Raw genomic sequence first — 25,515 nt, 5'->3', positions numbered from 1 at the left:
TAGCTTCTCCTTGCCATCTGCTGTTCCCATAGAACAACCTAACTACATGTACCTGTTCTCCAAGAAAAAATCATAAATACCCTGGAATGAGGTAAAATGAATCAAAATTCCCTTCTCATTAGAAACCCATAAGATGATCAATAGGAAGTACAATTTAATTATAAGGGTGCCTGAAAGTGAGACAATCAGATTGAACCATCAAGGTCCCAGAACAGCACTGTCAAGAAACACTACCTGCAAAAAAATAATAACTTAAAAAAAAAAAAAAAAGAAAGAAACACTACCTTGCATGCTACAACATTTCATGATTTTATAATGACATCACTATACTTCACAGATTGCAGTGAGAGCGATTTGCATGGCCTTTTCCTCTATCACTTGGCCCCTTATTTTGGAAGCACACTTGGCTTTATGAACACAAATACCTTTTCTCAAACATAAATGCCTCCTTATGCTTTTGTTACAGATTGTAATACAAGCTTTCATTTTATGGCTTCTTCTCTCCTTAGGTCATTATATATTTTAAGATTATCATATTTTAACAGATTTCCTAAGAAATACAAAATAGTATCTCTATTATTATTTCCTCCATCTAACAAGTCAAGTTCATTTTAAGTGAAACATTTCTTTTCTTATAAAACCCAAAGGTAAGTTTTTTCAAAAATTATTTTAAGGGGCACCTGGGTGGCTCAGTCAGTTAAGCATGTGATTCTTGATTTCGGCTCAGGTCATGAACTTAGGGTCGTGAGAGCACACCACACGTTATGGAGCCTGCTTAAGATTCTCTCTCTCCCTCTTCTGCCCCTCCTCTGCAAAATAATAATATTAACTTTAATTTTAATTGACTCCCTAGTCCTATAACTAACTAGTGTACTAATAAGTACTATGCTATCTAGGACCCCAAAGAAAGTGATCAAAAGTCAAGTTCTATAGAACTTCTTTGGTCTGTATTTAAACTAACAGTTTACACACTTGCACAAAGAAATCAGTGTTATATTTTTCATAACATCCAACTTAAAACATAGATATAATAAGCTGAATTGGGGAAAATCATGACCAAATGCTAAAAATGTAAACATGAAAAGAAATCTTTAAAAAAATTCATTTAATTACAAGAAAATTAGCTAGAAAATTGCAGTTCCAAACAAATCCTCTATATAATCACAAGGGCTCATTTACCATCATTTCATATTTATCCTTCAAATAACATTCCATCTATTAAACCTAGCTTTTACTGGCAAAAATTAGAATATATGGGCGTTTTTAAAGTTTAATAGTCCATAAGCAAAATGGGCTTTTGTTCCTGAAGTTAGAATGGTGTCTATCATTTTGCTTCAGAGAAACTTTAAAATTGTTTCCTTACGAGAATTTCAATTAACCATTCCCAAAATCCACTGTAAAACACAAAACAAGACAAAACAAGACAAAAAACCACTGCGGTCTAACTAAAAGATTCCTGTCTTCCATTTCATTTTACCAGCCCAAGCACAAATTCAGAGAAAAGCTTCTTAAGTCCTGCAGTTTCAAATTCCTTTTGTAACTCATCCAACGATGAATATTCTTTGACTTCAAATGCCAGAAACCTGCATTATACAAGAGAAACTCATGAATATGCCTAGATTTGTCAGAGTATAATTATCGATTCAGTTACTTTTCCATCTGCAATAGTACTAAATTATACCTTTTGTGTTCTGTCTGTACTTTTGTTTCAAACAGTACACTAATCATTTTCTCTTTGCATTTCTTTCCACTTGAGTCCACATCTACTTTGGAGGTTTTCTGAAGAAGCAGGTACTCCTAAATGATAAATCAGTACATTAAGTACATATCTTACTCTGAATCTCCAAGTCCTAGTTTTAAAGGAGCCATGCATCTGCAGGCTTATCTTCCTGCCTAGAGTACTCTCTTTCTGAATCAAGCAGTAAGAGGGCTACATTGTCTTTCTATACTAGACAGCAGAATGTGCTGGTAGAAGGAGGCCTTCAAACAATGCAGGATTAAATCTGGACTGCACGGCCTCCTATATCTGATTCCAGGCTGGTTACTTAAGCCCTCTGTGCCTCAGGAATCTACTCCATAAAATGGTACGCAGAACGGTAGCTACCTTATGGGAAGCTGTGATGATTAAAAGAGTTAATATGTGCAAAGCGCACAGAGGACACCCTGGCACACAGTGCTTTGGCACAATTAACAGTACCAGCTAGTGGTAGTGTTATGGCTACTTCTGCATCTGAAAGAAATTAACAGGCACATAGCACTTACCAGTCCAAATTGGATAGCATCTATAAATACATACCTGTAATTCTCAATCCTGATATATAATCTTAAAAATTTTAACAGAGATATTTACATTAAGTGGCATTTTAGGGAAAGTTCATAAAAAAGAAAGAACTCTTTAAATAAAAAGTACAATTCCTCTATATTAGCTAAGTTCCAGTCATATGAAATAAATACTTATCAATTGATGGATCCAATCTGAGTGACATCTGCAAAACAGCTGCACTTAACCTAACATTCCTGAGCTGGCTTAAAGAAAAATCGGAGCCTTTTAGGGAAATATGAACAAGGAAATTAATTTGTATTCATTCTGTCAGCCAGGAGTTTACCCAGAATGTCAAGTTTTATAGATATACCATAAATCACCTTGCAATATCTGGTACTTTGGTCAGACCTCAAACCAAGACTGATTCAACTTTAATTATTTGTGGTATCTATATGCTATAACCCCAGCACTAATCTGGTTAACCAAATGCCAAATAAGTATTGTGATAAGCACCCATTCTGAAAAAGCTAGGTAGTTATTCCACAAATCTTTCAGATTATAGGTTGTGCAAACTAAATCTGTTTTGAATAAATTCAATTGAAGTATTCTTGATCCAACCCATCTGAAAGCATAAACCTATTAAGTGATTTGTGGTGCTTTCAAGATTTAAAATATAATAAGCAGCTTTCCTTGTCTGGTCCCACATAAAATAGGTTAGGTGAGTTGAGCGTGCGAACTTGGAGAATCTGAAGAAGATCATGATTTTGAAAGCAGCTGCTGAGACAAGTCAGGTGGAAAACAAAGTTAGGTAGGAGGTGACAAGCTGACAGCCTAATGATGCTACTTCCACTAACACTAAATCCTGGTTAGGAGGGATCAGTTCCTCTTTCCAGGTATTACAGAAGCCAAATTAAAGTGTCTGAATATGTTTTTAACCGCCAAAAAGTTACACAGTACCCACAGGCAGACACTGTGCCTGAGGAATGGAATACAGATATGCACAAACTTTTAGTACACATTTAATAAAGTTGAGGCTCAAAGCTAACTAAAGAAACAAAATTCATGCACTATAGAGATTTTTTTAATGACCTATCCCTTTCATTATGTGGAATAATTTTTAAAAATATAATCTACTTATTCTTCAAGGTTTGTAAACTTGTTGTTGTAATTAGAAGTTAGAGACATTCTTTAAAAAAATGGAGATCCATTAACATCTTAATGATTAACCTGTCCCGTTGTCACAAAACACACAGACACACCATTTTAGCAGAAAATAGCCCAATTCATATTCAACATTAAACTTTTTGGCACCTTGATATTGCTTCTGTCTCCTTGTAGTAAAATCAGTATTATTTTACCCATGAACATCAGTTTTCCTGTCAGCTTTAAATCGGAAGCCCACTTCTCAATAGTTTTGACATATTTGGTCTTTGCTCTCATGTGATCTAAATGCAAAAGAGTTAGCCACAGTCCATCATCCACAGTCATTCCAGTTGCAGAAGTACACTTTTCACTGCCACTTCCAGTTTCTGGTTGGTTGAGGACATGCCTGAGATTCTGCTGAATCCAGAGCACCAGCTCATGGACCATAGGTTCCGACAAAAGGTTCTCTGCTTGCTTAAGTAACTTCTCCTTCACAGTCACTGACTGGGCCCGGGTCAGGTGTTCGGAGTGAACTGAGATACCAGGTAAACACGAAGGGTAATTGACTGGCAAATGGAACACCAATTCTAAAGGTACGTCGGCGCCCGTGAGGCCTTCAGCTTTTGTGAGAATTCTGAACACTGTCCCCTCTGTCCCTGGAAAGCATCAAAAAATAATGATTAGCTATACATAATTCGATTTGAATGGCACACTAAGAAGTTAAATTTTTCATTTCCAATGTCAACTGATGTTTCATGAGAAAACTGGAGGTATTATACAAAGAGACACATAATCCCAAGAGAGCCGTGATTTACAGATTCTCTCCTTCAACCATACACATATACTCATGGATTCCTGCATCCCAGCATCCAGAGCTTCTGAGGCATTTCCATTGGCTAGTGCCCCATTTCTGGTCAGGTTTACCAGAAGGCTTTCTCATCACACGATTTTTTTTCTACCCTCACTTAGTTCTAATTCTGGAAACTCGTAATGAACTCACATGAACACGCAGAGAAACAGTGCTGCATATACATAAAATCAGTGTATTAATTTAAAAGTTACACAGTGCATCCAAGGCAGGTCATCGGGTGGCAGATTCAAGTCAAAGCAAACACCGTAATGCAGTGTAGTTGCAGGGCCCGAGAAACTGATGACTGTGCATGAAACAGTAACTGCCCGGCCCTGCTCCTTTCCGACTTCAAATGTATTAGTATCAATGTAACATGAAGGTAGCAGAATGAACTAAAATGGGGCGGACATCAATTCAGCCCTCTCTGGCTCCACAAGGAGGAGGGGGAGGCACACACAGGCTAGGAGATGAAACACTGCTCCCTTTCAGATTTGCTCCACTTCACCCCTCTGATGTGTTCCACACCGCTTCACCCCACTTTTCAAAAAGTTGATAAAACGTCAGGCTGATTCATTCTGCAAGGGGCAGAAGCACACACATCAGAAGAGCAGAGTAGAACAGAACTGGGTGCAGACGGATATCTTTGAAGCTAACTTGCCTCTCTCTACCCCTGCTTCTTTCTCCACACGCCCTTGTTCCATCCTCCTTCATGACAGAAACAGGCAAACCTTTCTCATTTTCATACTTGGATTGCTGCTCAACAGCCTCAACAACTGGAACCTGGCTACGCCCCGCGGCCCGCCCCAAAAGAACCAAACAGAACATTAATGTGGCTTTCTAGCCACCTGATTCCATTTATGTAAAAGCTATTGTTACAGACGTTGATTCACACAGGACCAAACACATCTGCTACAGAAAGGTTTTCGTTGCTGTTGTTTAAATAGACTCTTTGGTATCAGCGGCAAAGAACTACTATTTAAAGACGCTACCCAGAAACACAGACAGCAACCATTATAAAGACCATATTAAAATGATACAACTAGGGGCGCCTGGGTGGCTCAGTGGGTTAAAGCCTCTGCGTTCGGCTCAGGTCATGATCCCAGAGTCCTGGGATCAAGCCCCACATCAGGCTCTCTGCTCGGCAGGGAGCCTGCTTCTCTTCCTCTCTCTCTGCCTGCCTCTCTGCCTACTTGTGATCTCTGTCTGTCAAATAAATAAATAAAATCTTTTTAAAAAAAATGATACAATTAAAATGTGTTTACCTAAGTAAAATGGGTATGGATAAAGAAAAATTTTCCAAACCTTAGTACATTCCTCTACAATTCATCATGTTTCTCAAAACCCTTCTTTCTTCCACCGAGTTCCTTATTTTTTTAATATTTTATTATTAAATAGGGTGCCTAAATGTCAGTTGCATCAGTACATTTCACTATGTGAAATGGGCACTATAAATACACCTACAGACAACGTATGACCATTAGATGGAATAAATTCTCCAGAAATCCTTTAGGGAGCCTACTTTCTCCCTCAAAGGAAGGCATAACTTCTGAAGATCTTCATACCTTCATCATAGATGAACATCACCCCTATAAAATCTGTCTTACGATTCCCATGGTACTTTGAACTTATTCTGTGGTACTCTCATACCAGAATTACTATGGTTGAACCAAATGAACTATTTTCTTCACCACTGGACTATCTAAAATTTTCTTTTTAGACAATAGCCAAGAAATAATTATTAAGCTATAAGAAGCTTTTAAATTTTACAGATAAATAGCTCTGAGCGCTAGCTTGTAACCATGGGGCTCACAGGTGCAGAAGTCCTTGCTACCTGTGATAGGCTAAATAATGGTTCATTGCCAGAACATGGCAAAGGGCCTTTGCAGATGTGATTGTGTTAAGGATCCTGAGATGGGACCTAAATGTAATCACAAATGTAATCACAAGGAAAATGTAATCACAAGTGTCCAAGGCAATGTAATCAATGCAGTCAGATGCCATGCTACCAACTTTGAAGACAAAGAAGGACCATGAGCAAAGGGGTGCAAGAAATGAGCTCTAGCAGCTGGACAAAGCAAAGAAGTGGATTCTCGCCCTCCAGCCCCCAGAGGGAACACAACCCTGCTGACCACTTGCTTTTAGTCTGCTGAAGCTGATTTCAGACTCCTGACTTCCAGGATGACAAGAGAAAAAAATGGGTGTTATTTTAAGGCACCACATTTTTGGAAATTTGTTACAGTAGCCACAGGTAACTAATACAGTACCTGTGTCACAAAGCAAGCTTTTCCCTTCAAGCAAGAATCCCTTTCTGATCAAACCCCTGAAACCCACAGTGTGTCAATCCCTGCCATGTAAGTATATATACCCACCTGTTCCTCCCCAGTGCAGGTAACCAACTGACAGAAACAGGCAGTTCAGGGAGAAAGTAGGAAAATGCTATTGAGCTGGCCTTTCAAATCCTTACCAGTTTTCATTTTTCCTCTCTTAGGGATTTTCTGGTCCTAAGCAGCAAATAGAAAACAGGGAGAGGGGAACCTGGGTGGCTCAGTTGGTTGGGCATTCAGCTCTTGATTTCTTATCAGGTCATAATCTCGGGGTGGTGGAACAGAGCTCCATGCTGGGTGTGGAGCCTGCTTGGGATTTGGGATTTTCTCTCTCCCTCTCTCCCCCTCATCTCTCTCTTTCTCAAAAAAAAAAAAAAAAAAAAAAAAAAGCAATGGGAGAAATCCTTACTTTTGCCTTAGAAAACTATAAAATTATTAGTTATATGTTTAGAAGAAAAATTGCTTTGATTCTTTCAAGAACTGGAAAGGATTAACATTCTTCCTAATTGGTCTTCTCAGAGACAGTGACTCTGCCCATTCCCCCCACCCACCCCAACATATACACACATACTGGGGCTGCAAACTAAAATTACACAAAATGCTGTTATCTCTATAGGAAAATGAAAAGCCCAATAATGACCCCACTCTGCTGATATTTAATGTGGTAATAAAATTATCTTCTTTTAAAAACTCATTTTCTCCCTAAACTCTAGAAGTATGTGCATTACCTTTCCATTTCATATCTGCTTTAGTTTGTACATGCAATTAAACTGGCTCTCTCTCATGTCAGCATTTTTCATATAACCACATGTACTGTCAATCTGATTTTTTCATTAAAGGAAAAGAGACACACAAAAAACAAAGTTGCCTCTATCTGCTTTAAGACTATTAACAGCTTAGAAACAGTGATTAACAGAAAAAATAATCGTGCTCTAACACTAATCTTTGCCCCTCCCTGAGCTCAAAAAACACATTAACTTACAAACTCATCATTGTCAATAAACACCTATGCCCTAGAAAACTTACACTTGCCCTAGAAAACTGAAATTTTCGTAAGTTTCAAGACTATTTTAATCTAAAGAACCTACCAAAAGATGTAGGCCCTGCCTCTGGTTGAAATTCACATATAAATTCCCCAGTTTGTTTTTTTTTTAAATAAGTCACTCTGCCTTATAAGTGTATCAATTTCATAAATAGAACACTAACCAAAATAGGTTTCAGACCTTGTTCTTCCTTACATGAAACTGTACACCTAACCACACTCCAAACAACAGAAAATCAAACTAGAGAAACTGAACTGAACCCCAAATTCCACAGCAGTGTTATTTTTAAGAATTTCCATTTTTCACAGCTACACGATAGGAACTTAATACTGTCCAATAACAGAAGACATTGGAAAATGTAAACAATTTAATAGAATGCATTCTTCAAGATTCATTTGGAGCCCATTAAGAAACCACATACAACTGACTTTCCTTTTATTTGCTTCCTTTTTTCTTCAATTTTTAGATATCCTCAAAGCAAGCCATCGTTCATAAAACCAAGAAGCAGGCCCTAGTCCCCTGTTGCACTTCATTGCACGGGGCTTTCTTTCCTCTTCCTCCCAGGCAGCTCGCCACAAGTATGCATCCACTCGTGCTTGTTTTTATGCTATGGCTGGATTTTTCTATGTGTTTAAAAATGTGGTTACAGAAAAAAAGCAAAGGAAAACTAAAAATAAGTGAAGCTAAAAGTGGCAATCCCATCCTTTAGAAGTCAAGTTCAAGGCTGAATTGATTTTGCAGAGGTGAGCACAGTACTGACAATCAGCAGGAAACAGAGCTGAGCAGATGTAGAGGGGTCAGTGGGTGACAGTCATGATTCATTTTGCAAGAGGGCCCAATCCAATCCGAACATGAGTGTTAGCAGAAGACAAAAATTCACGCTGAAGCTACTGTGCAACATATTATATGATACTGAGTCTTATATACCTCCCATTTTACAAGCTTCTGATCCACAAGATAATTTCCAGAACTACACCTCCACATATAATGAGCACTGACTATAGCAATATAATCTGTGACCCTCAACTATCAGGAAAATGAGGATTTATAACAGTATCCATTTTACCTGCTAAGTGTGCACATAGACGCATGCCCACATACTCCCCTACGGAATTACTCTGAACATAAGTTGGGTGACACCCATCTCCTTTCTATGGGTGCTCATTATTGCTCTTTCATAAGTGTTATCCTTGCTAAGAATTCTTTTCCTCATGCAGCAGCCCCATCTCTATTAAGGGTCCATATACTCTGGTGCCTGGTGGTTACTTAACCAGCCTGAACATATGTTAACTTCTCTATGAAAAAGCTAAGAGTACCCCTCATCAGGTAAGATTCATTTGAAGTATGAGGTACATGGAAGGTGACCCCATTAAACTTGGCACCTGGCCTGACTGCACTATACAAGGAGGGGTAGAATACTTCTGATTTGGTCTACCCAGAGCCCTCCCCAGTAGACAGCAGTGTGGGGGTTTACATCATTTGTCCCTGTAAGAGACAGTTATACCTGACGCCTCTTACTATAGGCTTAGGTAACCACTGTAAAGAGGCCATGTGCTTAAATCCCCTGAAATTCCCAGCATAAATTAGCCCAACTTAACTGATCTCAATTAGTTAGCCTCTTCAATCTGATGGTTTTAATAGTTGACCCCTGGGTTGGGAGCCTAACCCTTCCTGGGCAATCTCATACCAGAAGTACAATCCCACCCACAGTGTCCCCACAATGTTCTCCTGATTCCAGTGGCAAAAGCAGCAGCATTATTTGTGGGGAGGCCAGAATGGAACTGATGGTGTTAATGTTCTGGTATCAATCTTATATCGTCCAACCCAGGCTGACGGTGACCGTGAGAACGACAGCCAGCAGCCCACTTGTGTTTACTGTGGTCTATTAAAGAAGGCCTTACCTTACCCTTAATTCCCAGTTGTGGACATCAAACATCCTTATTTCAATCACTCAATTGTTCTATTCTCCAATGAACCTTTCAGCAACAAAATGTCCTAAGTTGTTACACTAAATTCTTTTATAATTCAATTACTTATTGATGCCAGAATGCTGAATTAAATTAATTAGGAGGCATGGCTTGAAAGTCATGCTCAATTTAACAGCAGATAAAGGGTCCACAGTGTTCTCACTATTAAGAATCTGCTCTCTTTCTTTCAATGCTTACTTTTTTAGGTTTTCTCTGACTGGTCAGCAGTATCTTATGCTTAGCTATCTATGTACTCATGACCCAGCTCACTACCACTCCATCCTCTTTAAGGTGTGATGGGAAATCTTATGTTCATTTTTCCAGGATATTTCAATTGAGCCATCATGAAAGAATTTAGAAAAACTGAGGATCTCCATAATAGCTGCCTCAGGCAGAAGTAATGATCAATAAAGAGACACATGGAGACTGTAAGAAAGATGATGAAGAATCATGAATGCTATCCAATCAGAAGAAGGGTGACAAGAAAACACTAAAAATAAATTATTTCATATGGACTGTCAACAATAGTTTCTATATAGGATACAAGACAGGCCAGGCACTGAAAAGGAAGCAGCCGCATTACCCAAATTGGTTCACAGTGCCTAGAACATAATCGTGGTCACATGACCACAGGTGATGGCAAGGAAGAAAGAATGAAAAGGCTTGGCTCTGGCTTCCTGTGTGAATAACCAACCAAATGATACCATGAAACCCATCTTAGTCCTAGATGGTTTTCTCACAACACCCAGAACATTTTTAGACTACTTTCTTAAAGGTCAACCAATTTATGGTCAGAAAGGCAACTTTAATAGTTGCTGAAACATAACAGAAGGCTAAATCCCATGCCAAAAAATTTACATAATGTATTTAAAAGCTAAGTGAAAATTGAAAATTATCTGCATCACTGCACTTTTTTCAAAATCTGCAGTTTTGGTTTTTACTTAATTAATAGAAGTCACAGACAGGGACAGAATAAATTTTAACTATCATCAAAAAATAGCCAAAAGAACCCTTCTGGACTGTAAGCTTCCAGAGGACAAGGGCTGTGTCTCTGAAACCTTGTGTTTACAGGGCATCGGTACATGCGGGCTGAAAGATCAACACGCCCAAAGCCTCTGACAGCCACCTTTCGGCGGGCCAGAAAAACGCAAAAGAAGAGCAATCGACTAGGAAACATAACTGAGAAAAGGTTCGGATAGAGCACAGGGCCAATTCAAACATTCATTCAACAAACATTTACTAACCACCATATGCCTGGCACTGTCCTAGGAGCATGGAGTTTTGTGATTACGTAACAGACAGGGTCCCCGCCCACCTGCTGCTCGGCACCCTCAATGCCCTTAAGAGAGTTAAAACTGTGGTGGGTGCCCCTGAAGGAATAATGCACAGAGCTTAGGAAGGACACAATGTAATCTGGGGCAGCTGGGTTTAAATTGGGGGTGTCAGGACAGGCCTCTTTTCAAGGTGAGACCTGAAGTCAACACGGGCGGCCCGGGAAGCCGGGCGGAGTGCGTTCCGGGGCCAGGGCTCTGCGGACGCGCAGGGCCCGGCGCTCGGCCGGTGGCGGTGGGGCGGGGGCCGGCCGGCGGGCCGCACCGGCCTGGGCGCTGCGGTCTCAGTCCCCTGTGGGGCGGAGTGCACGCCGACAACAGTCCACGTTGGAGGGGGTCGCCTCACTCTCCCGGCTGCTCCCACACATCTCCAGTCCCGGTGCGTGGCGTTCCATCCTTCCACTAGCCGGGTCCCCGAGGGTGGGCCCTGGGGCAGGCAGCCCCGTCCCGGTGGCGGGGAAGAAGGACGCCCGGCCCCTCCCTCGCCGGGGTAGTCACCTGAGCGACTCAGCACTTCCCACTCGTCCGGCCCGCAGAAAATCGCGGCTAGGGCCGAGAGCTCCTCCCGTGCGGCATCTGCCATGGCCGCCCAGCCGCCGCCGCCGCCGCCGCCGCCCCTCCACTTCCGCTGCCACCCCCTCACCGGCCCGGAGCGGCGCGGCCCGGCGGCCACTGGGGGGCGCCCTGTGTCCCCCCCGGCTCAGCGCGCGGGGCGAGGACGCTGGCCTAGGAGTCCGCGGTCGAAGCTCCTTCTTGCAGAGTCCCGGCGCGAGGCTAGGTCTCTTTGCGGGGGACTTTTCCCGGGAGACTTTTCTCGGAAGCCAGAGGCGACCGTACAGCGCCCCCGCTGCTTTCTGACAGAGGAAGGAGGCCTCCCAGCAAAGCCCGAAATCCCCTAACTTTAGCCCAGACTTTGAACGCTCACCATTCCCGCCCAGACTTGGCCCTGGGCTCGGGATGGAGGGCGGAGTGGAAGAAAGGAACTCGAAGCTTAGGAAGACAAAAACAAGCAGGAAAGTGATCAGTGAGGAGGTGAGCCCTGGTCCGGCCCAAAATGGGGCTGGGTGTTGAGGACCTTGCAGTCAGCAGGAAACACTCTGTCCGGATGAAGCTGTTGGTGACTCTGGCAGTGTGAGACACCCGGAAAAGGCCGGGGGGCAATAAGGAGCCCAGATGCTGAGCTGGACCTGGCACCTGGACTATGAACCAGAGTCGGATTCCTGAGACCTGTTTCTCTTAACCCTGCAAAAGCAGAGGGCCTGCAGCTCCTGTCATTCTAAGGATGTCACTGGGGTGGCTCTGGACTTTGTGGGTCGTTATGCGCCAGGGTGCTGGCAACGTCTTAACCTTTCCCAGTTGTCTCCTGCCTTCACTGGGGACAGCCCAGACTCCTTGGCCTCGGGAGGGGTACATCAAGTGTGGAAGCATAGCAAACTCTAGTTTTTCAGTATTACTCATTTTATGATACTCGATGCATATAAAACAGTGGGGCACTTAAAGCTTTAATAATGGAATGATCGTCCTTGAATTCAGCACTTCAGTTTAAGAATTTGAGTAACACCAATAGGATAAGAGAATTATCAATCCATTCTGTTCCAGCTTTGATTTAGTGAACAAGATTACGATGATCCTCTGAGATAGTTCTATCAGCCAGCATGTTTGGCTTGTCCTTTTGTTTTTCTAAGTAACAATTTCAAATTCTGCAGCTCCAGGAAGTAGCTTGTCTAGCTCACTGAGGTTCCACAATTTTTTCTTTGTATCAGAAATAAATTTGTAAGATGAATTAGAGAAGTTAGATGGCTACACGGTGACTCCTGTCATTGACATACACAAGTCACAACAAAAATCATGTTACCATCCTCAACATCGTTCCCACTGTTGCTAAAAAGGGGTTTTTAAAAAGGAGAAGATGGGGTGCCTGGGTGGCTCAGTGGGTTAAGCCGCTGCCTTCAGCTCAGGTCATGATCTCAGGGTCCTGGGATCGAGCCCCACATCGGGCTCTCTGCTTGACAGGGAGCCTGCTTCCCTCTCTCTCTCTGTCTCTGCCTGCCTCTCTGTCTACTTATGATCTCTCTCTGTCAAATAAATAAATAAAATCTTAAAAAAAAAAATAAAAATAAAAAGGAGAAGATGCTGACTTCCCCCCAAAAAGAAAGGAAATCTAACCAGATAGACTGCAGGAGAAATGCTTTTCACAGGATGCCATGGGATTTCAGTGACCCCAAGTAATTAGGAGCATTGCTGTGCACATAATTGGGAAAGACAAAGGCTTATTTAAACTCATAATTATCTCTGATGTGGCCAATTTGTTTAATAATAATTTTTAAAATTTCTTTGAGTTACTTCTAAAATAGCAATTCAGTAGGTTCATAATTAACTTCTAAGGAGTTTGGTGAACAAAAGAATACATTTTTAATTTAAAATATCACTAAGTTATTTTATTTTAGTTTGAAGTCCAATGCCAGTATTAAAATACAAATTTTAGTTATTAGCCTTATTTATTAAAGATAGTCTACAAAAAGTCAAATAGTTCATATCTTATTTTTAATTTCCCAAATTCAACATAAGTGATAGGAGTGAAATAATATGAACAGCAAGGCTCCAGCTGTCAGAAATATTAGGAGGCAATCACAAAGCCTGCTGTCAGCTAAGGTTTCATGAAATTGATGTAAGAGTACATCAATCTATTTAAATTTTTCTTGTCAATAGGTCTCTTCTTTGCTCTTCCTTTCTCTGTTGATTTCTTAACCTGCTTTTCATCTTCCATTTAGCATGTTTAAATAAAAAAAGAAGTCGATGTGAATGTCTTTTAAATTGACACTATCCTAAGGCCCTGAAATCCCATGAATAAGTTTCTACTCTCTGACATTTGGAAGTAATCATCACAGAGAAAGCATAATGTCAGCTTGATATTTCTCACACTATGAAAATATCAGCTACATGTCAAATATCTACAGCCTACCTTAATGTAATAAATTTTCTTGTATTCACAGGCTACTAAAAACTCTAAATATTTAAATGTGGAATGAATGTCTAGACATGTAGATGAATGTCTAGTTAGAGCACTTTCTTTTTCTCTGCCTCTCCCTCTCCATACTTCTCCTCCCTTAAACAGTGTATGATTTGCTAGAATATTATTTATACATGCAACTTTTCTAAACAGTTATTTTACCAAGACCATAAGGAGGAGAAGTTTTAAATCTCTCACCTCCAGTTAAAACCACTAGCTCAGGAAATAGTTCTTTTAGCTTTTCTGAGAAAACACTTCTTCTCACTTCATCATGAGTAGTATGTGGACCTAAATACACTGTATCAGAAAATGTAAGTCAAACCCCACTGAGGCATAGAAGTGAGAACACACAATTTTAAGAGTATTAGGAGAGGTTGGTTAAATGTTAGTATCATGTCAAAAAAGCTAAGAATACTGAAGTAGTGGGACATGATAAGGAAAATGATCATGTTAAGACTATAAGGAAAGTAAAAATGCTTTTTAAGAACTACTAAGAGTATTATATACCTGAAACTAATATAACACTGTATGTTAGCTAACTGGAATTTAAAAGAGAGAGAGAGAACCACTAAGAGTAAAGAATAAAAGAGGCATTAGGGGCACCTGGGTGGCTCAGTGGGTTAAGCCGCTGCCTTCGGCTCAGGTCATGATCCCAGGTCCTGGGTTCGAGCCCCACGTCGGGCTTTCTGCTCAGCAGGGAGCCTGCTTCCTCCTCTCTCTCTGCCTGCCTCTCTGCCTACTTGTGATTTCTCTCTGTCAAATAAATAAATAAAATCTTTAAAAAAAAAAAAAAAAAAGAGGCATTAAATGCCAACTTGCGAAATGAACCTGAACTTCAATGAGCTGTGTGAGCGGTTCTCCTACTGAAGTTTCTGTATTTACTCATTTCATAAAATGTTTTGGGCACACATTGACTGTTGACTGGTCTGACTCTACAAGCTTAGTGTTTTGAAATAGAGATGAAAGCAACAAGCCCTTGCTCTCAAAGACTTGAGTATTAAGTTAGACAAGTAAACACAATGAGCAACAATTAGAAGTTCTTTCACATTTTCTTATTGGTATGAAGGTCAATGTAGTAGGTGAAAGAAATGCGTGGAGTAACACCCACTTCCCACAACTTCCCAGAGGAGAAATATATTTGTAATGTTTAGGAACGTAGTCTGTTTCCAAAGGTACACAAAGACTGGTGTGTTAATTGGTCATAGTTCTTTTTGTTTTGTTACAGTGCAAAAAGTCACAAATTGATTTTTCACCAAGAAAACAAAATAAAAACAAATAAAATCTGTAAGAATTTGACAGTGACTCTGTAATCATACCATTTGGTGGCAAGATCCACCTCCACCATGTCCAAATAATTTGTACTCACTCCAAAAGATTGGTTACATTCTGCCTATGAGAAACATGTTTGATTCTTAACCATGAGTGGTATCGAAACAGTTCTAGCTTGCTTTGTGGGAAAACATTCACATGGCCCAGGTCCAGTGACATAAAAGTTCAATGCCTTATCTATGTTATAAAAACAAGTCCTCAGTATCAGTCAGGTTTTAGAGTTTGTATAATTAAAATAACATCCAATACTTAGTTTTGGTTATTACTGTAACTGGATTCCTTTTACATTTTCTCACAGTGTACTACTAGCATAGCCAGTTTTTATTATGGGGACAGAGGGAGGGTACTTTGGGGACTATGTGACTTTTTAAAAATACTTTCAAACTCACAAAGGAACTATAAATGAGGAAATTCTGCCATTTTGGCAAAATGATTCTCAGTGGTTGAAAATCAAAAGAGGTAGGTAGATCAAAGAACTACATCTATGACTGAGAAAATTAGACCTGGATTTCCTTTTTTAAAAAAATGTGTGTTGGGGGGGGCTATAGGCAAATGATGTATTAGATACAGAAAGAGAGGGGAATGAGGGAGAAAAAAAGGAATGGGGGGGCAAAGAGCAGGGAAATAGTAAGGTGAACACTTAAGATAACATGAAAAGGATGAGTTTTATGAAGTGAAGAAAAACATAAGTTAAAATTTTGGTTTTAAGCAATGTCCACAATAGCCAAACTATGGAAAGAGCCTAGATGTCTTATCAACATGAATGGATAAAGAAGATGTGATATATATATATACACACATATATATGTATATATATATATATATATATATATATATATATATATATATATAATGGAATACTATGCAGCCATCAAAAGAAATGAAATCTTGCCATTTGCAACGACGTGGATGGAACTAGAGGGTATTATGTTAAGCAAAATAAGTCAATCAGAGAAAGACAATTATCATATGATTTCCCTGATATGAGGAATTTGAGAGGCAATGTGGGGGACCTGGGGGTACAGAAGGCAGAAATGAAACAAGATGGGATTGGGAGGGAGACAAACCATAAGAGCCTCTTAATATCACAAAACAAACTGAGGGTTACTGGAAGGAGGGGGGTAGGGAGAAGGTGGTTGGGTTATAGATACTGGGGAGGGTATGTGATAAGGTGAGTGGTGTGAAGTGTGTAAGCCTGACGATTCACAGACCTGTACCCCTGGAGCAAATAATACATTATATGTTAATAAAAATAATAAATTTTTTTAAATTGGCTTTATTTCTAGAAGGAAAGTATGGCTTCATCTGCTTTTTAAGCAATAGGGAGACCTGAAACTTCATTTGGTAATAATATGAGATCTGAGATTTGCTTCAAAATAATGTAGAAAGGGGTGAGAGGCTGGAGTATGGCTGTGGCTGAGTTGACCATAGATTACAAATTGGTGTGGCAGAGTTGTGAGTGCAGAAAGATTTGGTATTCTATTCTGTCTACTTTTGTGTATTTTACATTCTCTATAATAGGTTACTTTTTAAAATGTATTCAATAGAGAATAGATCAAGGTATTTGAGTTTTGTATAATGCTCAATAAGGATAAAAGAACAGAAAGGGGGAAATAGGAGGGAAGGGAAAAGAAAAGAAATGGACTAAGTAAAGAAAACGGAGTTGGTGAGAGGCATGAAGAGAGAAAATAATAGGTTCAAAAGTGGTAAGTCCAACAAATGTATGGTTTAGGATTCATTCAAGTGAGAAAAGCACAAAACCTAAAACTTCAGCACCTTGAACAAGACACAGGGGTTTTGTCTTAGAGGTTTAAGTGGAGGGAGGCAGGCAAAGCTGGGGTGCTCCACAATGTAGGGACCGATGGTACTTCCCTTCTGTGGTTCTGCTCTGCACAGCTTGGGTCCACTGTCATACCATGCTCCAGGGTGGTCCCTGGAGCTCCAACCACCAAGTCTGCATCTAGTCAGGAGAATGGGACTCCATCCAATCCCACTGACTAGAATTTAGTCCCATGACCACTCCCAGTAAGGGGTTGGTAAATGGCATTTTTATTCTAGGTCCAGCTAAAAGTGGAGGAGGAAATGAAATACTGTTATTATTCCTTTACTATGGAAAAGGGGAAAATATTAGGAGGCAGCTGGCAGTCCCCACCACATCAAGTGGAATTTTAGTCAAGAGATTAACTTGTCACATATCTGATCCTGTAGAGCTTACCCTTTCCCCATCCCTTGATTGCCACCACCCCTCACTGTCCTGTCCTGTTTTATTTTTCCCATAATATTTACCATTACCTGAAATCACCTTGTTTGTTTACATGTGTCTTGTGGTTGCTCCACAGAAAACGGGATCAGTCCCCCACCAGCACCACCAAAATGGTTCAGATGTCCAGACTGATGAGGACACATACATGTACCAGCAGGATCCAAAAGGGTTTATGGCTCACATGCTGAGGCTTTCTGGGAAGAACAGGGCAATTCAAAATGGCCTGAGTGAAGTCAGGGGTGAATGGTTCTGGTGTTCATTGTGGTGGGGCCAGGGTTAAAATTAAAATTAAAATTCTCCTATGCATCGCTGGGGTTTCTATGGTCTGAACAAAGGAGGGAGTGTCCAGACTTCCTCACCCACTTGTCCAGAGGCGGGACACCAGGGAAGAGGGAGGGCTGGGGCTTGAAAGCTGTCAGCAGTCAAACATAAACAGAGTCAGACATGTTTATTGTCTGTCTTCACCAGAATTTTGACCTCCATAAAGCCGGGGGCCTTATCAGTCTTATTCACCTCTGTATCTTCCATACCTAAAACAGTACCTAGTGAATTAGGAATGCAGTGAATATTTGTTGATACAAATAAACTCATTGCAAAGTTCATAAACTCTTTATACATTTCCTTATTCAGTAAGTTAGGAGCTATCCTAGTGACTTTAGGAGATCTCAGGCATTCCATAACTGAATAAGACACCATCACCATCCTTCAGAAGCTCCCAATCCAGTTTGGGAGAGACAGCAGCCTTTCCTGGGGCCAGCTGGTAAGTGTCCTGCCAAGTGAACAGAGGGAGGTCAGTGAAGGCCAAGGAATTCTGGTTTGGCCATCATGTTTGAGTTTCCCCATCACAGGGTACAAGGAGGAAAGCTGGAGAAAAAGATGGCTGGGAAGAAATTTCTACTTTCATTCAACAAGCTTTCATTGAGCCCCTTACTATGTGCCAAGTATTACACCAGGCCCTGGGGAAATGATGGCTTTTGACACATACCTCTTGGAAGTTGTATTGTAGTGGGAGAGACAGGTCTTAAGAGATAACTCATCTGGTAATCAGCAACCTGTTGAAATCATGGAAATAGATGAAATTGCCTGCCTGCATCTCAAGAATTTCATAATGACGGTGATGTGTTTCCCAGCAATTGGAACAGAGAAGCACTGGTTTGCCAGTTTTTCTAACGCAATCTGGATCAAGACAATAGTCCCTTTGTGGTAGGGTTTCTGTATTTCCCTGTTGTTTTCATTTTTTGTTTCATTCTGTTTTCAGTGGACAGAAAAATCAAACCAAGAAAACAACAACAACAACAAAATTCCTTTGTGGCACTTTCATCAGTTGGAAGGGTCTCTGTCTCTCCCTAGGAATATAAAAACTATCTTAGAATAGAAAAGTGGATCTAGAATACTTGGTCTATTGTTCAGGTAAAATCCTGCTATATTTATGTGATTCTCATTGCTCTTTGAAACCTTGATTGGCCAGTAATTTCTTCACTGATGGCTTCATTTGTTTCAAAAGGAACATTATACTTCAAGAAGAAGCATGGCCAGGGTGCCTACAATTGGGATCATGTTACCAAATACTCTGTCCCATCTCCTTCTCCTTTCTTATAAGCTACTTTCCCAGCTCTTTACCTGGTGAATTCTTACTCATTCTTTAGATCTGAATCACACCCCTCCATCAGAGTCTGTTCCTATATTTCCCCACTACTTATCATACTTACACACTTGTCAAACTGTATTGTAATTGCTTATGTGCCTATAACCCCAGTAGAGTATGACTTTGATGCGATGAGTAATTGACATTGTACTTGTCCTCACTCTCTGGACAAGTGATTGTCCAGGGAGATCGACTCCTTGTTGGAATTGATTGACTCCTTGTTGGGTGGACAACTTTTGAGATCCCACTCTGTCCAAAATTGTCTTTGGTTCTGGTCTGGTTATTCTATCTTTGGTTGTACCTCCAACTTTAGCACAGTGACTGGCATATAAAAGGCACTCAATGTTTGTAGAATAAATCAAGAATGAGTGAACCCATAGTCCTACTGTCAAAGTAAATAGACCGTGGCTCATTTTTTCTTATTACCTCTACTCTGATTCTGACCAGATTTTATTAGCCCTTGAACATGTTAATACACATCAACACTAAGCAAGCAGATTATTACCCATGTCTTTACTGGAATCACATTTGGAATAAAGAAGAAAGTACAACTGGGCAAAAAGTAGTGAATTACTCCTACTAAAGTCCCCTGGTTTCATACAGGGGAGTGAAAGGGAGAAACATATTGTCACCCACAGTAACTTTTTACATGTCAGTAATAATCTCCCACAGTTTCCACTTCACTTTGTTATATGCAAAGGAAAAATAAATTTTAAGTAATTATTTACACAATATAAAGTTTTGAGACTGCTGGGCTAAGCCTGAAAGTCATGTGGTAGGCAAATCTATATAGTGTTTATGTCCTAAACTGAAATGGGACACCACAAGCTACCTGATCCAGCCTGGCTAAAAACAGATCATATTTCCACCTGTGCATGTGTGACTAGGGTATACATTTTATTTACTATTCAGGTTAATATTAATAATTTTAAAAATAACAAAATCACTTAAAGACAGGATAGTTATATATAACAACATAGCCATAGCAATTAAGATTAAGTTACAGGGGCGCCTGGGTGGCTCAGTCGTTAAGTGGCTGCCTTCAGCTCAGGTCATGATCCCAGGGTCCTGGGATCAAGCCCCGCATTGGGCTTCCTGCTCAGCGGGAAGCTTCCTTTTCCCTCTCCCTCTGCCTGCGCTTGTGTTCCCTCTCTCGCTGTCTGTCTCTCTGTCAAATAAATAAATAAATAAAATCTTTTAAAAAAAAAAAGATTAAGTTACAAAACAGATTTTTCTCCCTATAACTCACAATCACTTAAGAAGTTTCTTTTTTTCTTTTCTTTTTTTTTCTTTTTGATACTTTAATAGGTTGTTGACCCATGACCCATGATTTAAGTTAAAAGACCACATTAGGGGCACCTGGGTGGCTCAGTGGGTTAAGCCGCTGCCTTCAGCTCAGGTCATGATCTCAGGGTCCTGGGATCGAGCCCTGCATCGAGCCCTGCATCGGGCTCTCTGCTCAGCAGGGAGCCTGCTTCCTCCTCTCTCTCTGCCTGCCTCTCTGCCTGCTTGTGATCTCTGTCAAATAAATAAATAAAATCTTTAAAAAAAAAAAAAAAAGACCATATTATGTTGAAGGGGACAGGGGAATGATTGAAAAGGGGCCCAGGGAACATTTTTGTCATGATGGAAATATTCTATTTCTTGATTGGGGTGGTGGTTATATGACTTTATGCCATTTAACTGTACTATTTTATACCTATGCATTTTATTTTACATAGAGTGTATCTCAATTTTAAAAAAAGAGTGCTGGGAGGAAAATACGGGTTAGTATGTTCATAATACCTTTATAAGATTCCTTTTTTTTTCTGATTTTGAGCTGAATATGCCCTCAACTTGAAAATTAAAGGAAATTGTTCTTTTAAAACTCTTAAGCTTTGCTGCTGCTTGATTTTTATGTTAAAACAACAAATCTTGGCAAGAAGGGGCTGCAGGTCTCAAGTATCTTCCAATGGCACCAATTTGTCTCTGTGAGTAGGATGCTAACAGAACTGAAGAAAACCGTTCCTTCACTTAGGGTAAGTTGTTTTTAGCCTAAAACTCTGTCTACCATTTCCTGTTGATGTAAAAGAAAAAAAATGTAACTGAGACAAGTACACTTCATTTTATACAGATTAAAGAGGGGTTATTCGAATACTTTTTAATGCACTAAATGAGCTCACTATTTCAAATAATTTTATGGTGACCTGTTTTTTCTAAGTGTGGACCTATAATGATGTGCGCTGTCTACCATTTGTACATCAACCCTTAGATGCAAATATTTTCACGTTTTAACAGCTCTGAAACTGGGTCTCTTTACACCATTCACGATACTTTGCACTGGCCATTGGCCAGGCAGCAGACACTTCCGTAGCTCACACATGCATTAACTTGGATGTTTTCCTTGATCACGTGATTTCTGGGGAGATCATGAAAGCAGCAGTCTCAGAAGTTGCAGAATGGCAGAATGGGTATTAGCAATTTGGAAAAAGTTCTAGAATCCTAGCATTAGTGGAATGACTTTTTTAAAAGAAATGCCATCTCACTGATGCTCTTGATGGAATAAAGGATGATACATGTGGAAAAACACAGACACTGATGCCTCTGAGTTGATACATTGATTCACAGCCATCAGACACAGAATGTGAGGGAGTTTCAGGAACATTTTAACCAATTTTTTACTTATATCTTCTTTTTTGTGTATCTTCTTTTTAATATACATCTAAATAAGTCTAAAAAATCTTTTTCAAGGAGTATAAGAAATTCCAAGTGATGAGAGAGTGAGCCATAGTATAATCGGCGGCATATTTTTTGACAGCATATTTTAATGGTACATAAAATAATGGCTTGTCTTACAATTGATGTCATCTTAGATGCTCTTGAAGATGATCTTCACAATTTTTTTATGTTGACTTTTCTGCCAGGTGGAGATGAAAGATCAGGCAGGAAAGAATCTTAAGTGTATGGTAACAAAAAAACTATTTATTGACTAGCTGCTACTATAGGCCAGTGTTATGCTAAGTGACTTATGCATATCACTACATGTAATTCTTCCCAAAAAGCCTGAGAGAAAGTTACTATTGAACTGACTATTATCAGTTCAGAGCCATTAAATAACATGGCCTAAGTAAGTCTGCAAAGCTGAATGTGAACTTTGTTTTGACTTTATATAGTAATTTCTTCCCCTTCCTCTCCCCTGAACAGCACTCCAGCTAGTCTCTTGTCTCTCTCTCTCTCTCTTTTTTTTTTTTTTTTTAGTTTTAATTTTTAAGTACTCTCAACACCCAGTGTGGGGCTCAAACCCACAACCCCGAGATCAAGAGTCACATGCTCTACTGACGGGCCAGCCAGGCATCCCAGCACTCAAACTACACTGAAGGGTTAACTTGCTTCGAGCTTATGCACTCCTTGCTTGCTGAACTAAACCCTTTGGTCTGTAGCAAAATTAACTTACTTTCCATGAAATTTGAAGACCACTGGTCTTAAGGAGTGAAGGACCAGACTTTTCCAGAAGGTAAGGCCTGACTACATTTGAAAAGAGCTGCCAGATATGCCACCAACTCTGTTCAGGGTCATGTCAACAGACACCTAACTGCCTGGGCACCTGCTTCTCCTGCCAGTAGCCCCTCCCTTTTCCCCTTTCAAACCGTCTGGCCTCCCCTAGACAGGGAATATGGTCTTTGAGACGTTAGTCCACCATCTTCTCAGGTTGCCAGCTTCCTGAGCAGAGCAAGCTTTTCTTTCCCACGTCACTTGTCTCTCAAGTATTGACTTTGGAGCTGCAAGCAGCCAAACCTGAGTTCAGAACAGGTTCTCAGTTGGGTAACTCCCCTACCCCACCATTCCCAGAAGTTCAAATGAAAGCTTAAAGAAGACAGAAGATAATGAGAGAGAGAAAAAGAGAGAGAGAATGACAGTCCTAGCAGCACTCAGTTCTGTTCAGGTTGTGCTGGAAGACAGCTTACTCTCTTTTGGCAGCACAGGTCTTCCTTCGATTGTGTGAGCGCTCCCAGAATCCTAACACCAAACCGCCTTCTTTCTCGGCCTTAACCAGTTCTCTTGGGGACTGCATCACTTGCAGCAAAGAGCATACTACTGTAACACTTCCCAGTTTTAATGGATGTACACATCTCACTAGTAATAAAAAGATACTACCTCTCACACACCTTTAACACACGGTCTGAACTCAGCTGGCTCGCTGCACTTGAGCCACACCAAGCTGGCTGTTTCCAGGACAGCGGCAGCCCTGGAGGCGCCTGATACTGCTTGGGTTGAAACTAGAGGAATGCTCCCTTTCCCGCGGAGTGCTCCCTTTCCCGCGGGCTTGCTTTCCGCAGTTTCACTTACCCAGGTCAACCTGTCTGGAAGCCCAGGATCCTCCTCCTGAAGAATCACCGGGAGGCCAGGAGTCGCCCACCACTACGTCACTCGCCTGCGTCACTCACCTCGCTTCATCATCTCCTCACCGAGGCGTCCCATTGGCCTCCATCATCCCAGGCACGTTGAGTTCAGCACCGGAAGATGATTTGAGGGGGAGAGACCACATTCACATAATTTTTATTACAGGTATCTCATTATAATCGTTCTATCTTATTAGTAATTATGTTTCATCCCTTCTTGTGCCTAATTTGGAAATTAAATGTTATCATAGGACTGTCTGTAGGGAAAACCGTGGCATATAAAAGGTTCAGTGGCACCCACAGGTGCGGGCGTCCTGGCAGGGTGGGGTGTCTTGGAACACATGCCTGCAGACAAGGGGGGCCTGCTGTATGCCCTCAGCAGCAGGGAGCCGGGAGCAATGAACACAGGACTGGGGAGCCAGAGTGGCTCGCTCAGTTAAGCATCTGACTCTTGGTTTTGCCTCAGGTTGTGATCCTGTGGTTGTGGAATGCAATGGAAGCCCGTGTTGGGCTCTGAGCCCAGCATGGAGTCTGCTTCAGACTCTCCCTCTCCCTCCCCACTCACAATCTCCCTCTCTTCTCCAATAAGTAAATGAAATCTCTACAAAAAAAAAAAAAAAAAAGGAAGAAAGAAAGAAAGAAAAAAGAAAAAGAATGCAGGACCACAAACCTACTCAGTCTCCCTGTGAGCAGCTGTTTCCCCACAAGCCACCTAACTCTGAGAACTCAATTTCCCCAACTGTAAGAAGATGCAAATCACGAGATGATTTCGCAGAACTTTGCTGGTTTTAAGATTTGTGGCTCTTGCACAAATGAAAGCCATCCAGATATTGCGTGAGTCACACTATGTGTAAATAAACCCGGTGGTTTTCATGGCCAGTTCCACCCCCGGTTTCTTCGATAATATGTATTTGTTTTTTAGTAGAATTCAAATTCAATATTTCAAGTGATAGTTTTAACAAAATTAAGATGGTTTTGTTCAGTGGTAAGAATTTTTTTAAACTATAAAATATTTATGGATGAAATAGAAGTAATAAATGATGCTAAAAACCTTATCTCCAGAAACTATCTGAAGATAGGTTTTTTTGGTGTTTTTTTTGTTGTTGTTGTTGTTTTTACCACAAGACTTGTTACTCAGGGAGGGAAAGAGGGAAACCCACCAAGTTCTGGAATGGTTCACTGAGTTCTCATTCTCAGCCCAGCATATATCCTTGAAAGGAAGTCAGATCTTTAACATTAGGCAATAAGAAGGAGGCTGAAGGGTCCTTGTTTTTCTTTATGGACTATCGATTTCAGATTTTAATACCAAAATAGAATATATGATTGCTTTTCTCCCCAAAATGATCACCTTTAAAAATATAGATTAACAAATGATTTGAAATTATTAAAAAATTATATATTCAATCTTTGGTAATCAATACAATTTTACAAATAAAAAACAACTCTTTAGCAAAAATGTTGACTTGGAAAAACAAACCATGGAATGTGATTGGAATTACGATATTATTAAGTATTTCTTCCAAAAGTACTAAGTATCTTTCTTTCAACAGAATTGGAATTGATTCCATAAACTGCCTTCAATTAATAATGCATTTGAGGAGAGACTCCGGAATTTTTTGTTGTTGTTGTTGTTGTTGTTAGCTGGCATCACATAATCACCTGGAGCAGCTATTTCCTAATTCAGTATTAAATATGGCTTGGAATACTTGATAACTTTCTATGATCTCTAACTTGCTTACACACTCAGGAAATTTTTCAGGGAGTAGTCTTCCTTCTGTGTTCATTGCTTTGGGTAACATTTTCACAAAAAGAAATCGAGGGATATCTTTACTGAATACTAATTATGTCCACTGCCTGAAATGGTCATACCAACAGGGGACCACAGAACCACAAGCTTGACTACATGGGCATGTCTGTCTACCTGTCTGTGGTTACACTGGGAAGGGCTTCCCAGCAGGACTTGGCGAT

General features: G+C 40.5%; 1 protein-coding gene across 1 annotated transcript; it reads right to left on the bottom strand.

The window, feature by feature from the left end:
• Positions 1-1,128: 1,128 nt before the first annotated feature.
• On the bottom strand, positions 1,129-11,506 carry LOC111143272 (RWD domain containing 3). Its single transcript, XM_022496899.1, has 4 exons — positions 11,420-11,506; positions 3,575-4,062; positions 1,682-1,797; positions 1,129-1,583 (listed from the first exon to the last, which is right to left on the bottom strand). The coding sequence occupies exons 1-4, from the start codon at positions 11,502-11,504 to the stop codon at positions 1,469-1,471; spliced, it is 804 nt and encodes a 267-aa protein (XP_022352607.1). The 5' UTR covers positions 11,505-11,506; the 3' UTR covers positions 1,129-1,468.
• Between the last annotated feature and the right edge of the window lie 14,009 nt (positions 11,507-25,515).

The sequence above is a fragment of the Enhydra lutris genome, unplaced genomic scaffold (assembly GCF_002288905.1).
Source record: "Enhydra lutris kenyoni isolate GAN:26980312 unplaced genomic scaffold, ASM228890v2 scaffoldscaffold9, whole genome shotgun sequence".
In the NCBI taxonomy this organism is placed as follows: Eukaryota; Metazoa; Chordata; class Mammalia; order Carnivora; family Mustelidae; genus Enhydra; species Enhydra lutris.
The sequence above is the reverse complement of the archived record's forward strand: the minus strand, read 5'-3'. Positions and strand labels throughout refer to the sequence as shown.